Here is a 16,774-nt window from a genome sequence, read left to right as displayed (position 1 = left end):
TTTCAAAATAAAAGTCTCCGAACAAAGGACATTTGCTCCAACTTCGCTAATTAGAAAATAAAATATTCGTTAATTTTTTTGTGTTGGTTTAATAACAAGTGTTCCCTCAAATATAATTTTTAATAACAAAGAGCATTGAACACTTTTGACCATTTCTTTTTCTGTCATTTGTGATGACTGGATAATGATTTTTAAAACACTTTCATCAGATAAATTCGTTGAGGAACCATTCCGGTTTTTTGAATATTCATTAAAAAGCATAAATCTATAACATTATTCGCAAGCATCTTCACAAGACCAATGATGAAATCATAAATGTCAGAGCTTACTTGAAACATTTAGATTCATTTAAAAATATTTATAGCATTTAAGATTTGATTATTTTCAGCGACTTTCAGACTTGGAAAACACAATTTCCTCAATTTAAAATTTCCAGGTTTTTCATAACCATGCCAACATTTACATAATTATTATTACTCTGTGAATGTACCCTGATATTATGCATCAAATCACTTGATATAGGTCCATATAATTGAAAATGTAACATAAAAATTAACAACAGATTGTTCAGCATGTTTTAATTGAATGTATTCACAATGGAAACATTTGCCTAGGAAATATTACAATATTTCCACCACATCTTTTTCACACAGGTTTGCATTTGTGATCATTGAAATGTCTAAGATATACATAATTCTTCCCACACTTCTGGCATGAGTAGGGTTTCACTCCAGTATGAATTTGCATATGTGCTTTAACATGGTCGGGTTCTCGAAACCAGTCCCCACAGACGTTACAACTGAACGTCTTCTCCGCAGTATGGACACTCTTGTGGCGCTTTAAATTTCCATACAAGCGAAAGGTCTTTCCACAAGTCTCACATTTGTGAGTTTTTTCATCTGTATGAGTCTTCATATGCATTTTCAAAGAGCCAGACCACTTGAACGCTTTCCTGCACACTATGCATTTGTAAGGTCTTTCTCCTGAATGGCACAACATATGCGTTTTAAAAGACTTCCTGAGTGCATAGGCCTTACCGCAGATCTCACAAATGAAAGGGGTCTCCCCCGAGTGAAGTTTCTCATGTATGCGAAGATTATAAACGTTGCTGTAGCGCTTCTCACACAATTTGCATGTAAACGGTTTGTTGTGTTCTGAATGTGGCTGCATTTTAAATGCAGAGTTGAAGTTCGGAAACTGGCCATTGCTCTTATCTCCTGAATTTTCGGTCTGATTGTGAGTTAACATATGGTTCTGTAGCAAAAACTCATGCTGGAATGTTTTCCCACACACTTCACACTTAAATTGCATCTCTTCATGCACCCGCATATGGACTTTCAAATTGCTTCTCTGGCGAAATCTTTTACCACACACCTCACAGATGTATGGCTTTTCACCAGTGTGAATTAAGAGGTGGCGTGTCATAGCTTCATGATGGGCAAATAATTTACCACAGATTTTACACGTATATCGCCTCTCACCGGTGTGCACAGGAAGGTGGCGTCTCAAATGACTCTTGCACTTGAAGCTCTTGTTGCAATGACTGCATTTTATTGGCCTGTCGTCTGAATGAAACTTCTTGTGGCAGTTTAGGGTGCCTATCAGAGAGAAACTTTTCCCACAGGTATCACACGTGTATGGTTTTTCACCCGTGTGCACCCTCTGGTGCATATATAAACTTCCTTTGACTGTGAATCCCTGTCCGCATATTTCACAGGTAAATGGTTTGACTTTCGCATGAACCCGTTCGTGCGCTGCGAGATCCTTGAAGCTCTTTCCGCACGTACTGCAGGGAAATTTCTTCTTCTCGAACTTCTGTGTATGTTTGCGGAGATGAGTTTTTAGCGCTCTTAATTGTGAGAACTTCTTCCCGCATTTTTCACAACAGTGCTGCTTTTTGACTGAATGCACACGTTTGTGTCGCAGAAGAGAGAACATCTTTGGAAAGGCCTTTCCGCACTGCTCACATGCAAAAGACTCTTTGTCCTGTGGCTTTTCGGGTTGGTCGATTGATGTCTGCAATAGGCCTTCCTGATCTTCAGACCAGCCCACGTCATCGGCTGATGAAAAAAATAACACAATAATACAAAATTAGTGTTGAACAACATATGCCATTATGACAGAAGTGCTTTTAAGACCCCATGAAATGCCTTGACAAGCATTTTCTTTCTTTTGATAACATGTTTCCTATTGAAAAAAGGACGTTAGGGACATTTCAAAGGGCTTTTTTATTTTTTATTTTAAAATAGCCCCACATCATCACATAGCCTTCACCATACCTAGAGATTGGCATGGTTTTATTTCAGTTAGCCTAATAGCTGGTTTGATTTGCATTGAGAGATGATCTTATGGAAAGTACCCCATGCCAATCTCTAGGTATGGTGAATGCTATGTGATGATGTGGGGCTATTTTAATTCCAAAGGCCAAGGGAACTTTATCAGGATGCATAGTATCCTGGATCCATGAAGTAACTGGCCTTTAAAAATAAAAATCTGCCTGCCTCTATGGGAATTTAACATAGGGGTGTACACACTTATGCACCCTGTATTTTAAGGAAGAACATTTATTTATTTACGATACATTATTCATTCACAAAGAAAAATGGTGTCCTTAAAGGTTGGATTTTTCCTAATTTTTTTAATTAAGGCATTAAGGTCAATTTCCAAAAGATGATTTTTTATTCCTCTTTTTAGTCAACTTTAGCATGGGTGTCTAAACGTATGCATAGCACTGTAAGTTGGCTTGGAAAGTATTTCTTTTTTTCTGTATTTTCCAGTATTTCTGCTGTAATTATGACAAAGCTGCTTGTTTTCAAATGTTTTTATGAACAGATAATATGAGTATTGATATATTAACCATTTAAAGCCTGACATATGAAATAATAGTCAGAAAAACAATTTGAACCTTTAAAAAAATGCATGTGTTTTATGCGTACATACGTTGTCATATAGTATGATATAGTTAGAATATGGTGCTTAAACTTGAGAAAAAAAAAAAAGAAAAGAAAAAAAAAACACCTCAGTTTTATTCAGAGACCCAAACTAAGCAAAATATGCAATTTAGTGTAGTTGTTGATATTTATATGGGCAAAAAGTAAGATGAAATTTTGACAGCTAAATCAATATAACAGTGTAGCAGACTACATTCATAAAATGTATTTAAATAGTTTTGTGATCAAAGCTCTGTAGTTTTTATTATGGGGGGCTCAACATATAATCCAATGCAACGATGACTGAGAGATGCACAAATAAATGTTAATCACCAAGCCTCTTGTATCATATTTGTTACTTACATTTTAACATGATTTACAAAAAAAAAGAAAAAAAAAAAAAAAGAATTGGACATTTGATTGGACAAAATGAGTGAGTGCAGAACGAGACTCAATGCAGTCATCACAAAGAAATAGCCATTACTATATATACTACCAATAGGACCTGTATATATTTAGGCTTTTATGTAAATGACAAATAATAATGAGAGTATGAGAACTATACATTACCATCATCAATGACTACAGTCCGAATGCCGTCTTCTGCTCTGTCCTCCACCAACAGACATCTGCTTGCATTGCTCTCCTGCGCAGGCTGTAATTCACGTCACATGGAAATGTTTCTTACTGTATGACCATTGACCATCACTATGTATCAAGACATATAATAAACATGTTGTTGTTTTTGATTCAGCACAGATATATATATATATATATATATATATATATATATATATATATATATATATATATATATCCATCCATCCATGGGCAAGGATACAAGCTAGCCCTCTACAACTATTCAAACTATTTTAATAACAGAAATTCTTACCACGTGAGTCTGAGTGTCACTCTGTTTCATGTTGAGCTGTTCAGCAGAGCTGCATGTCTTTGGTGTGTCCTGCTTTGGCATTTCCAGCATTAATAAGATGAATAGAGTAGTTTGACCCTGAAAAAGCTGCTCATACCTGGACATAGTGACCACAATTACGAGATGTGCAAAAATGAGAAAGTGTGTTTGAAATGTGTTTCAAAATAACATTTCTGCAAGACTTAAGAAAAAGACTTCTTCTGCTTTGGCAGTCCAATCTGTAAAGCCAGTTTGAATACATGCAAACAAATGATCAAGTGTTATCAATAAGTGTTCTTAATGTAAAGGCAAACCATAATATTCGTAATTACGCGTCTGGAATGCAAACTCCCTGGAAAAGTTGCGCTCCCTCTCACTTCCTCTTTTGATCAAGACCATTTCAAAGTAAAAGTATGCGAATACGCGCCATTGACCATCAATATTTTTAATTACATTTTAATTAGAGATTAACAGGTCAACAAATTAAATACGACTGATTATACATAATACTATGTTATAATCAAATTGTCAGTTCCTGTACTTCCGAGGCGAAGTTTTCAAAATAAAAGCCATTTAACATGAAATAAATACTAAAGTTGGAGAACCCACTCCATTTAATAATTTATCTGTTTGCATAGGAAAAGTCAAACGTATTGACAACTCAACCATTACAGCATGTGCTTTATTTATAGTAAAGATTACTATTAAAGGAATAGTTCACTTCAAAATGAAAATTCTGTCATCATTTACTCACCCTCAAGTTGTTTCAAACCTGTTGGAATTTCTTTCTTCTGCTGAACACACATGAAGATATTTTGAAGAATGTCGGTAACCAGACAGTTAATGTACCACATTGACTTCCATAGTAGAAAAAAAAAATACTATGGAAGTCAATAGGGTACATCAACTGTTTTGGTTACCGACATTCTTCAAAATATCTTCTTTTGTGTTCAGCAGAAGAAAGAAATTCATACAGGTTTGGAACAACTATAGGGTGAGTAAATGATTAGTAAATGAAAAAACTTTCATTTTTGGGTGAACTATCCTTTTAAATGCCAGTAGTGATGTGTGACATTTGTAAATTATGTGTAATGAAAATGTTATATTACTTTTTAAAATGTTCATTTTGAAGTTAACTAATCCTTTAACCACAGGAATGGTTATGATAGTGTTTCCTACCAAAAATATTATATGTATATATAAAAAACAACAATAAAAAAAACATTGCATTCCCAACAAACTGTTTATTCTTGGCCAGAGAGTACACTGTAATGAGGAATTTGCTCAACTTGCTATTGATTTTGCATATTAATAATTGGCTTAAAAATAATTTTATTTCAGACCCAATTCATTAAAGTATCTCTATTGAATGAATGAAAAATTGATTTGATACTTATCCAGAATTTCTTCTAAGATGAAAATAAAGGTAAATCAAACACACTGTGCTATTGTACATCTTTTTGTATATGTACTTCATGACATTTCCAAATAATTTGACTAAAAGAAACTGTAAATATAACAAAGAAAATGTCACTGCAATTCAACTTCTTTTTCACACAGGTATACATTTGTGGTCATTGTAATTTCTACGGTATGCGTATTTCTTCCCGCATTTCTGGCACGTGTAGGGTTTCACACCAGTGTGGATTTGCATGTGTGCCTTCACGTGGCTAATTTGTACAAATTTTTTCCCACAGACCTCACAGCTGAACGGCCTCTCGCCTGTGTGGACACGCTTGTGTCTGATTAAGTTTCCAGATAAGCGAAAGCACATTCCGCAAGTTTCGCACTTGTGCGGCTTTTCACCGGAATGAATGCGCATATGCAGTCTAAGACTGTAAGGAAGTCCAAATTTGCTCCCACAAACAGAACATTTGTAGGGTTTAGCTTTGGTATGAACAATCTGGTGCATTTTCAAACCAATTCTCTGAGTAAAAGTCTTATCACACACACCACACTTGAACGGCGTCACCCCTGAATGAAGTTTCTCATGTTCCTTCAGCGTATACAAGCTGCTGTAGCTTTTACCGCAGACTTTACACATGTACGGATCCTTTTCCGAGTGGAGTCTCTCGTGCATTCTGAGGAAAGTGGTAGAACTGTAGCATTTTCCGCATACATCACACGGGAAAGAGTTCTTCCCACGTCCAGATTTGCCATCTGGATTTGAATTCTCACTATGTGTGAGTAAGTGTTTCTGTAAAGCATAGTTAAAAACAAAGCTCTTTCCACATATTTCACACATGAATGACTTCAGAGCTCCGTGTATCGCCATGTGCCTCTTCAGAGATTTGCTCTGATAAAACTGCTTGGAACAGATTTCACACACATGCCGTTTCACACCACTGTGCACAAGGAGATGCCTTCTGAGGTTTGTAATGTGGCCAAACTTCTGCCCGCATACATGACATATATGGGGTTTCTCCCCTGTATGCACAACCTGGTGCAAATTCATCTGCTTTTCTGTTTTGAATGTCTTGTCGCAGAGGCTGCATTTCCACAGTTTCTCATTTAAATGAACAGTCAGATGGTTGGTGAGGTTTCCCGAGTGTGTAAAGTGCTTCCCGCATGTCTCACAGCTGTATGGTTTTTCACCTGTATGGATCCTCTGGTGTGCCAGTAAACTCCCCTTTACGGTGAAGCCGTGTCCACATATGGAACAAAGAAACGGCTTCACTTCCAGGTGGACACGTTCGTGCATCTTAACATTGGCGAAGGTTTTCCCACATGTTTTACAGAGTCCTTTCTTATCGGCTGAATTGTGATGCAGTAGGTGTTTCTCTAATCCTTTTAAGAATTTAAACTTCTTCCCGCACTGCTCACAACTGTGAGGCCCTTTTACATGTCCACATTTGTGCTGATTTAGTGAATGTCTCAAGATAAATTTCTTTCCGCACTCATTGCAGTGAAATGAAATTGTCTTCTTGGTTTTCTTGGACTCTGTACTGATTTGCTCTGCCTGCGGGTTTACTTCAGGTTGCTGGTCTTCAACAGAGGCAATGGTACTGTATTCAACTGCAAAACATGAACAGGGTTTCAATTACTACAAGTATGTATATGTATGTGTGTATATCAACACTGATAATAATAAGAAGTGTTTCTTAAGCAGCAAATCAGCATATTATAATGATTTCTGGAGGATCATGTGACATTGAAGACTGGAGTAATGATGCTGAAAATTCAGCTTTGCAACACAAGACTAAATTACATTTTAAAATATATACAAATAGAAAATAGTAACTATGCACTGTAATAATAGTTCACAAAATTATTGTTTTTATTGGTTTAAAAAAAGTCTAAATAAAAGCCTTAATAAACTAATCTAAATAAATTAAATGTATTATAATTGACCTAATTTAAACCTAATTTAATTAATAACTAGCTAGTGGACAGTTGTCTCATTTCGATTCATTAGCTAAAAGTAGTACAAAAGAGGAGAAAAAAAAACTATGGATTGGGAAAAGTGAGGCTATTTCAAGATATATATATATATATATATATATATATATATATATAAAAATGTCTAAAAAAATTGCATAGATAAAATTGAGGTACTTGTGCCAAGCGGTCTAGAATTTGAAATACAGAATTTAAAATAAAGAAATTGTATTTTGTAATGTTGAGGTAGTCCACTGCCTGAAGAAGTTTGAAAACAACAGGTCTAGAGTCTAGTATATTATTATTTAGTAATGCCAAACATATTGAAGAGTAAAAAATAAACAATAAATACATTAGTAAATAATTTAATTAATAATCACTCAATTTCTACATTTCTCAGCTTGTTATTTCACATAAATATCAAAGCTGCGCAGCACGTACATTCTATAAAAAATGCTTGCACTGGCTTCTCTTTTCCACCACTTGACGACCCAAGAGAAAATTCAGAAACGTTTCCCTCCTCTGCACACTGAAAGAAAAAGAAAATCAATACAAACGCTGTTGCAAGCATTTTGGCAAACATATCAGTTACATCATTTCAACATTGAACTGACCTGCTGGCCTTTAACAGAATCTTGTGGTTGCACATTTTCTTCAGGTAACACAGTGAGTATAGTCGGTCTCTCCGTCGACACTGATGGAGCTACAGCTGCAGAGTCTGACAGGAGGGAGAGAAATTACTAGTTAAAATTGTAGTGGATTAAATATTCTTAACAAATGACATTAAATTAAAATGCAGGACGTCTTACCAGGCACATTTTTGACAGTTTGATTGTTTTCTCTTTCTGGTTTCTTCAGATGCTCCTTCACCATCTCTTTCACATTTACTACATCACCATGGTAACTTTTAGAGCCCTTCAGCTGGGTTGGCTTAAGAGCAAAGCAATAACTGAAGACCTTGCATATTTTTTGAACAGCCACGTTGGTAAAGGTCTCCATCACAGCTGTGAGCTTTGCCTGCAACAGATATTAACTAAGTTACTGGTTGTTTTTCTGGACTTCTTCACCTGCCTTAAAGTTCAGTTTTGGAACTAGCAAGATGGAACTGAACATTTCTTTGAAAGAATGATAGTGTTAAACAGAAAAATACTTGAATAATCATATAAAATGTGTCTTAACCTTGAAATAAAATACTACAAAGAGGGAAAACCGACTGTATGATGGATCACAACTGACAAAAAATCCCTTAATCAAAACTAAATAGCACGCAGAATATCTGCAGAACAAAAACTAAACGTACCAGTCTGCGTTGTTTCTCATTCATTTCCAATATTGGATCTCTGTCACAACCAATTTCATTGTGGGATGGGCGAAATTCACAGTCAAAAACTTTCTGAATTTCGTCTCGAGCCGTTTCTGACAACAGTGTCATTATAGACAAAGCTTGTTTGCGAAATAATTCATTCTCCACCATTGTGGTCATAAAAAAATTGCAATATAATTGCAAATTTTGATATGTAAAATGATTGAATGATGTGACAACACAAACGACTCCGCGTTTACTGTGTTCATCTTAACTTCCGTTTACTAACGTTACATATTCAAAATAAAAGTTTTTAAAAGCGTTTATTTTGAACTGCGCGATTGTCGCTGTGACGGGTCCATGCAAAATGACTTTTATTTTGACATTCAAAATGACGCACATTAAGGAAGCTATGTTTAACCTGTAACAGTTGCGAATGACATTTGTCCTACTTAAATATTTTCGCTTTTAAAATCATGAATGAGAAATTACAGCAGTTTCGACGAGATCAGCACTGATTCACGTGGATCATCTTAGAAAATGTCGGGAAAGACAAATCTCCAGGTATGTTTTCATTCATTCATTCATTAACTAATTCATTAACTCTACTTTAACCGTATTTATTCATTATTATTAGTAATTAATTCGTACACATTAGTCACATTATGGCATAATGGCTAAGGTTATTTTGGTTTAGGGCTAGTAAGTGTAGGAAATTACACCTGAACCGTATTAACCCAAAACAGTTTTAGTGTAATATGTTAAAAATGACATCTCTGTCATTTACTCCTCCCTTGTGATTAACTGACACAATGAATAGGCATTATTGTCTTATCTACTGAAGCCACCCTGGGGCGTAGTGCCTCTTGTTTCGGTCTATCTTTCTTCATGTTCACTATACATTGCTTTCTCATACTCGAAGTATCTGAAGACTCCAGCTCATCTCACTACAACTATGGCAGATGGACCTTGTAAATTCAATAGGGTCAGAACATGAATAAATGAATGTTACCCTGTGCTGTTTGTATTGGTACTCTGTTTGTATTGGTTCTAACTTTTGTGTGAAATATTCTTTTACAGGACGGTGATGGCAGGGTGATCCGTGTTGGCACCAGAAAAAGCCAGGTAATTTAATATATGTATGCTCATTGATTATTATCAATGTTGAAAACAGCTATGCTACTTAATATATTTGTGGAAACAGTGATACATTTTTGTCAAGATTCTTTATTGAATTGAAAGTTAGAAATCGAAATCGAAATCTTTTATAACATTATAAATGTCTTTTCTGACGGTTTTGATCAATTTAATGTGTCCTTGCTGAATAAAAGATTTTTGATAATTGATTTTGCCTCATCAATACTTAGTACAAAACATTTCGGTTTGTAAGTTTGTCTGGGTGTGTCAGGGGTTGTGATGGGTTTGATAAGCTTTCTGTCTTTGTCACAGTGGATATAAGATTGCTTAGTTTTAGTAAAGAAACTGGTCACAGCCCTCAAACAGACGGCATATGGAATATTGTTGAACCTTTTAAACCTTTTTGTTACTTGTATTTCTTTCAGCTGGCTCGGATTCAGACAGACAGTATTGTAGAGAAACTCAAGGGGTTACATCCTGATGTTAATTTCGAAATAGGTAGGAGATTATTGTGTAATATGCAACACAGTTTATTGTAATTGAGTTTACCAAGTATGACGAAAGTTAATATTCACTCTGCTTAAACAGATTTCCACTTCATATAATTTTTTATTTTATTTCAGTGGCTATGTCAACAACTGGAGATAAAATACTTGACACAGCTTTATCCAAAGTAAGTCCAAATCTAAATCCCAAATTTAAAAAAATAAATATTAGAGTTCCATTGCTGTCATAATTAATTAGTATTATAAAAGTTAATGTATATAAAGTTTTTGGAGAAATTAATTATTGTTCAAATTCTGTGTTAAAGATAGGTGAAAAGAGTCTCTTCACAAAGGAATTGGAGAATGCTTTGGAAAAAAATGAGTGAGTCCATCCGTCTTTGCTTCTTTATATGACTCATGTATACTTTGCAGTACATACAGATTTGGTCTTTGGTCTTTTGGTGCATTTGATGTTCAGAGGTTTGTATTGCTACATTGTTGCGTATGTTTCAGTATGAATAATGCCGTTGTAATATTTGTGTCTCTATAGGGTAGACCTGGTTGTGCACTCTTTGAAAGACTTGCCTACTGTTCTTCCTGTGGGCTTCACTATAGGAGCCGTGCTGAAGTAAGGAAATCACAATAGTGTCTCTATTTTCTGAAGTGCTTATATGTTCCTCCACATCTGAAGAGTCTTTTATCTTAAAAGTAGCTGACATGTCATGTTACACAGTACACAAACATCAGCCTAAATGTTCATAAATAATTATTAAAGTGTATGGAAATACTGATGTACAGTGTATTGCTTATTGCAAATCCTTTTAATTATGAAGCCAACATTGTGATTTGTCATTTCCCTCTCTTTAAAGACGAGAAAACCCCCATGATGCTGTTGTCTTGCACCCCAAAAATAAAGGCAAACGTCTCGATGCTCTCGTCAACAAGAGGTAAAAGCGGTGGCCTGTACACAGAATATTTTTTTTTAAATGTATATATTAATAATAATACTTATTAATACTTTATTAATAAGAAATTAATACTTTTATTCGACAAGGACGCATTAAATTGATCAAAAGTGGCAGTAAAGACATAATGTTTTAAAATAAATTATGTTCTTTTGAACTTTTTATAAAAAAAAGAAAAAATATATATATCATGGTTTCCACACAAATATTAAACAGCACCATTTTCAACATTGATAATAATTAAAATCAAATCTTGAGAAGCAAATCAGCATATTGAATGATTTCTGAAGGATCATGTGACACTGAAGACTGGAGTAATGATGCTGAAAATTCAAAGGAATAAATATTTTTTTAATTACAGTTTCTTTTATAAATGTAATAATATTTCACAATATTACTGTTTTCACTGTATTTGTTTTCAAATAAATGCAGCATAAGAGACTTGTAAGAAAAATAATAATACTACATTTTACAGACCCCAAACTGTTTAATTGTAGTGTGTGTGTATATATATATATAATTATTATATTTATATTTTTTATATTATTTATTATTATTATTATTATTATTATTATTATATATTTACAGGATACATGTTTTCTTGAAAAATACATACATTTACATTTTATATTTGAAGTGTTATAGGTACCAGTTCTCTTCGCCGGGCTGCACAGCTGAAGAGAAGGTTTCCCCACCTGGAGTTTAAAGACATTGTATCTTTCAGTGCAATGCAGCAACCATTTGTTTTTCTCTCACTTTTTCTGTAGATGCAAAAACAAACAAACAAGTAAAATATGAATTCAGTGTGTTAACAAGCACTTGATGTTTTGTGTGAGGTTATGCCTTAACAGTCGTGTTTCAGAGAGGTAATCTCAACACCCGTCTGAAGAAGCTGGATGAGAAGGATGACTTTTCTGCCATTGTCTTAGCAGCGGCTGGTCTTCGGAGAATGGGCTGGGAGAACCGCATTAGCCAGGTGCCTCTATCCTCCTTTAACCTACAATGCACTGCAATGTCTTCCCCCAGGTCAACTCAAGATTATTGCATTGATTAGCCTATAATGCATATTTGATATATTTTGTATCATCCTGTTTCAGATCCTTGGGCCTGAGGACTGCATGTATGCCGTTGGACAGGTGGGTAACATTCAGTGTCCCTATTGAGCAAATCTCCTGCACAATGGTGAGTGTATGTCTATTGCACTGACCCTTACCGACTGCTCTTAATGTCCTGTTAAAGGGTGCTCTGGCAGTTGAGGTGAGAGCTCGAGACCGGGACATCCTGGAAATGGTGTCAGTATTAAATGACTCGGACACTGTGTTGAGCTGCATCGCGGAGAGAGCGTTCCTCAAACACCTGGTAGGCATCCTGCTGCACTGTAAAACCCCTCACACCTGTTTAAATTAATTAATCATTGATAAATAAATACACTGTAATTAAAAAGTTTGGGGTCGGTAAGATTATTTTATGTTTTTGAAAAAAGTCTCTTATACTCATCAAGGTTGCATTTATTTGATCAAAAATACAGTAAAAACAGTAATTTTGTGAAATATTACAATTTAAAATAACTGTTTTCTATTTGAATATGTTTTGAAATGTATTTTATTCTGGTAAAGCTGTATTTTCAGCATCATTACTCCAGTCTTCAGTGTCACATGATCCTTCAGAAATCATTCTAAAATGTGTCATAGATATTTCCCTAAACCTAACTAAGTCCTATCTCATCTGACCTAAGTCTACCTGGGCCTATAATATTTATACTCTAGCGCGTCTACACATTGACGTCGACTGAGTACAACCCTATACCCTAGCGCGTCTACACATCGACGCCGGATGGGTGCTAATACCTGTTCCCGTAACTAGCTTATTTCCTGCGCAGGAATAATCGACAAACAGACCTCAGCAAATGTCCTTTAAATGCTTTAATCACAGCCGGAGGATCTCTCGAGCAGTTCTCAGAGAATCTCCCCCAAGAAGAAGCAAGGCTGGAGGATCTCAGACAAATTCCATTGAGAATCCCACCAGTTAACACGAATACAACAGTTTTTATAGAATAAGGATGTATGGCAAAAATGTCATGCTGCATTACATCATTTCCCCACAATTTGATTGGTTTTTATAGACAAACCCTTCTAGCAAACTTTGTTTTAATGATTACTTCATTGTTAATCACAAGGTTCAAATTTAGTCATCTGTCTAGTTTCAATTCCCATATTTGTTAGAAAGAAAAAGAATAGAAATCTTTTGTAACACTATGGGTACGTCTCAATCAGCTCCCTAGTTCAGTAGTCAGGGCACTGTTCAGGGAGTCGGCAATTTTAAGGGCTGTCTCAATCGCAAATTGTTAGCTCCCTAAAAAGTGCCACAATGCACTGTGAAAACCAGGGAGCATCGAGGCTCTCTATGTTCCCTTAACGGAAATTCTGAAGCATGAAACATACAGGCAGATATTGAATATAATCTAGCTAACATTTATAATTAATTTACTGCTGAAATGTCGCAGGTATATGTAACAATCAAAGTAGTGTAATGTACTTTAAATAACATAAAAATAAATATAATCAATAAAATATAAAAATATCAGTTCTGCTGCTGTTCTTAAAGGGATAGTTCACCCAAAAAAAGAAAATTCTGTCATTATTTACTCACCTTCAAGTTGTTCCAAACCTGTATGAATTTCTTTTTTTCTGCTGAACACAAAAGAGAGTTAAGGTTAACCAAACAGTTGATGGGCCCCTTTGACATCCATAGTAAAGAAAAAAAAAAATACCATGGAAATCAACTGTTTGGTCACTGACATTCTTAAAATATCTTCTTTTGTGTTCAGCAGAAAGCAATTCATACAGGTTTGGAACAACTTGAGGGTGAGTAAGTGATTAGTAAATGACAAAACGTTCATTTTTGGGTGAAATACCAGTAGTGACGTGTGACATTTGTAAAAAAAACAAAAAACAAAACAACAACTATGTGTAATGAAAATTTGTTATATTACTTTGGTAACACTTTACAATAAGGTTCATTAGTTAGCATTAGTTAACTACCTTAGTTAACATGAACTAAAAATGAACAATACTTCTTCAGCATTTATTAATTCCAACATTTACTAATACAATATTCAAATCAAAGGTTGTATTATTAACATTAGTTAATGTGAACACTGTGAACAAACAATGAACAGCTGTATTTTTATTAACTAACATTAACAAAGATTAATAAATACTGTAACAAATGTATTGCTCATTGTTAGTTCATGTTAGTTAATACATTAACTGTTAACTATTGAAGCTTTTTGTAAAGTGTTACTATTTACTTTTTACTTGATGGTTACACCATATGACATTTTTGAAGTCATTAAATAGAAACCTTTTCTGGAAAATTCTTCAAAACCATATAAAACCACTACAAATACAAAGAATACATTTCTAAGAACCTTGTGCATGTGCCTTAAACTACCTTTCTTTCTTTTTTTATAGGAAGGGGGGTGCAGTGTTCCAGTTGCTGTTCACACTGAAGTTAAGAATTCACAGGTAGTGAGGAGCTACATGCTGATTTTACTTTATACTCAACTAGAAAATGTCTCTCAGCTGAATGACAGATCTGTGTTTGTTTTACAGGTCTACATGACCGGAGCAGTATTCAGTCTTGATGGCTCAGACAGTCTGAAGGAGACGATGCAGACAAGCATCAGCTCAGACAATCAGGTTGTTAATCCACTAAAATATAGATATCATTTCCGATATTCTGAATGTTTTGAATTTTACACTGATCCGTTTGCGTGTAACCTCATGATTCCCAGACTGAGGAGCAGGAGAAGGTTGATGAGAAGGTCCAGCGTGTGGGTATCACTGCTTTAAAGGTGTCAGGAGCAGCCCAGGATGCCGCAGTGAAGTTAGGAGTGGACCTTGGAAATCTGCTGCTCAGCAAAGGGGCCAAAGAGATACTGACTGTAGCCAGACAGCTTAATGATGCGCGATAGGTACAAAATAGTCCATATCCATAGCTGAAGACCAACCACCCCCTTTCCCAGAAGTATTTTTTTAAAGGTCAACAAGTGTTTAAGTGTCATCCTATATAGATTACCTCTATATTTTGTGCGTAATTAAGTTATTAGTTCATTTTTCACTGAATAAAAGCAACTTATTTACAGGGTTTTTAACGAAGATCAATTTGCATTACTACTTTAAATAGACTTGGATGATGCAGAATAACAATGCCAAAATGACTCTGTTATTCACTGAAAACATACATGAAAAACAGAAATGATATTTGTTCTCATATTAAGCCATGAATACACAATCTTGCCTTTTAAGATGGTGTGTGTTTTGTCTAAACACATGCTTATTTTGAAACTTGAATTATTCTGGGATGTACATTTCCAAAAGCTGCTTGAGGTATCATCTACATTTTATCTTTACTGACTGTGCACATGTGAAGCTATACAACATAATAACCTATATACCACTACAGAATGATTTTTTTATGATTGGGCCGGCTGATTTTTGATCATATTTAGTGTGAAAATTTAATAAAAAAATTTTTTGTCATTCATTCCCAAATATTTTATGCCTTAAATGTTGTCATTGAACTATTTAAATTGTTTGTCAGATCTATCTAACATCAGTGCCTGGAAATTCAAAAGATCGCCTCTGCAAATTTCTTAGTGTATGTGGCTATGAGCTCATGCTCTGATAGAGATGTAAAGTTTGTATGCACTGCCTCATCCTTTTAATTTATTCCTCTCAAATATGAGGTTGTTGCTTTATTTATTTGGCTAAATGTGTTTGCTGGACATCATCTTGTTCTTAGAATTCAATGATGATGAAACTAAGCCAATATTCATTTGCTGAGATATTCTAAAACACTGATTTAAACTGATATCAACTTGATTTAATGTGAGGATATGCAAGATTTTTAGAGTGTACTGAAACTGTTGAATTCCATAAAATACATTTAGTTTTTTTATATTGTTCTTTCATTTAGTCTGTGCTGTACTGTTTAACTGAACTCTGAATAACTTGATATTATTGTTTGCCATTACTTTGAAAGGGGGCGTCTACATTTACATGAAACACCATATTTCAAAAGTTTGATTTTAAGAGCAGAGTTGTTTGGTTTTACTAACTTTATTTGCTAGTCCGAAATAAATCAATTAATATGCAATCATGTGTTTTTGACTTTCTTTGCTGTTTTTTACAAACTGCATTAGACCATAAGATACCACTAGATGTCACTACTTTTTTTCGTAAATATAGAAATAAAGTTTTACTCAAGACCTGTCATGGCTGCGGGTATAAATAAAGGAGTAATTCATTATATTATCAGAACTGTCGCTGCTCTGAGCTCTTAGAATACAGAATTAGATGTGAGATATCAGTTTTATTGATAGTAGGCCTAGTCAACATTTGAAGTGGATCAAAAAAGTTCATCAAAGCTGTCCTAAGACAAGAACGTGTATTGTTCAAAATTCATGTATAACTTTGATGAGAGGTTTTGATCCACTTCAAATGTTGACTACTATAGATGCATACTTTTCATGAGTAATGTTTCATATATCTATTAGTACCTTGTCAGGTACCAGTTGACATTTAAACTGAAAGACTGCCTGTCAGATGTCAAGCTTAGACTCGTTCAGATCTTGAGCTGAGGGTGAACTCGCTTTATTAGCG

At 34.8% G+C, this 16,774-nt stretch overlaps 3 protein-coding genes across 9 annotated transcripts; 1 reads left to right on the top strand and 2 right to left on the bottom strand.

The window, feature by feature from the left end:
• Positions 1 to 561: 561 nt before the first annotated feature.
• On the bottom strand, positions 562 to 4,474 carry LOC311297457 (uncharacterized protein). Of its 6 annotated transcripts, none has more exons than XM_084419739.1 (4): positions 4,173 to 4,379; positions 3,823 to 3,958; positions 3,501 to 3,585; positions 562 to 2,060 (listed from the first exon to the last, which is right to left on the bottom strand). In XM_084419739.1, the coding sequence occupies exons 2-4, from the start codon at positions 3,910 to 3,912 to the stop codon at positions 646 to 648; spliced, it is 1,590 nt and encodes a 529-aa protein (XP_084275865.1). In that variant the 5' UTR covers positions 3,913 to 3,958; positions 4,173 to 4,379; the 3' UTR covers positions 562 to 645. The 6 variants fall into 6 exon arrangements, with proteins under 6 accessions (XP_084275865.1, XP_084275863.1, XP_084275864.1 ...); XM_084419737.1 differs by having other exon boundaries at positions 3,501 to 3,594; positions 4,173 to 4,260; XM_084419738.1 differs by having other exon boundaries at positions 3,501 to 3,594; positions 4,155 to 4,232.
• Positions 4,475 to 5,064: 590 nt separating this feature from the next.
• On the bottom strand, positions 5,065 to 8,821 carry LOC311297640 (uncharacterized protein). Its single transcript, XM_084420027.1, has 5 exons — positions 8,519 to 8,821; positions 8,028 to 8,235; positions 7,833 to 7,936; positions 7,660 to 7,747; positions 5,065 to 6,855 (listed from the first exon to the last, which is right to left on the bottom strand). Exons 1-5 carry the CDS (start codon positions 8,699 to 8,701, stop codon positions 5,393 to 5,395), a joined length of 2,046 nt encoding a protein of 681 aa, XP_084276153.1. The 5' UTR covers positions 8,702 to 8,821; the 3' UTR covers positions 5,065 to 5,392.
• Positions 8,822 to 8,902: 81 nt separating this feature from the next.
• Positions 8,903 to 16,268, top strand: hmbsb (hydroxymethylbilane synthase, b). 2 transcript variants are annotated; one of them, XM_084419389.1, is made up of 14 exons: positions 8,903 to 9,085; positions 9,602 to 9,646; positions 10,084 to 10,156; positions 10,282 to 10,331; positions 10,470 to 10,525; positions 10,694 to 10,771; positions 11,013 to 11,090; positions 11,746 to 11,821; positions 11,971 to 12,084; positions 12,206 to 12,244; positions 12,348 to 12,467; positions 14,582 to 14,635; positions 14,723 to 14,809; positions 14,905 to 16,268. In XM_084419389.1, exons 1-14 carry the CDS (start codon positions 9,062 to 9,064, stop codon positions 15,082 to 15,084), a joined length of 1,074 nt encoding a protein of 357 aa, XP_084275515.1. In that variant the 5' UTR covers positions 8,903 to 9,061; the 3' UTR covers positions 15,085 to 16,268. The 2 variants fall into 2 exon arrangements, with proteins under 2 accessions (XP_084275515.1, XP_084275514.1); XM_084419388.1 differs by lacking the exon at positions 8,903 to 9,085 and adding an exon at positions 9,331 to 9,506.
• Positions 16,269 to 16,774: the final 506 nt, after the last annotated feature.

The sequence above is a fragment of the Rutilus rutilus genome (assembly GCF_951802725.1).
Source record: "Rutilus rutilus genome assembly, chromosome: 9".
In the NCBI taxonomy this organism is placed as follows: Eukaryota; Metazoa; Chordata; class Actinopteri; order Cypriniformes; family Leuciscidae; genus Rutilus; species Rutilus rutilus.
The sequence above is the reverse complement of the archived record's forward strand: the minus strand, read 5'-3'. Positions and strand labels throughout refer to the sequence as shown.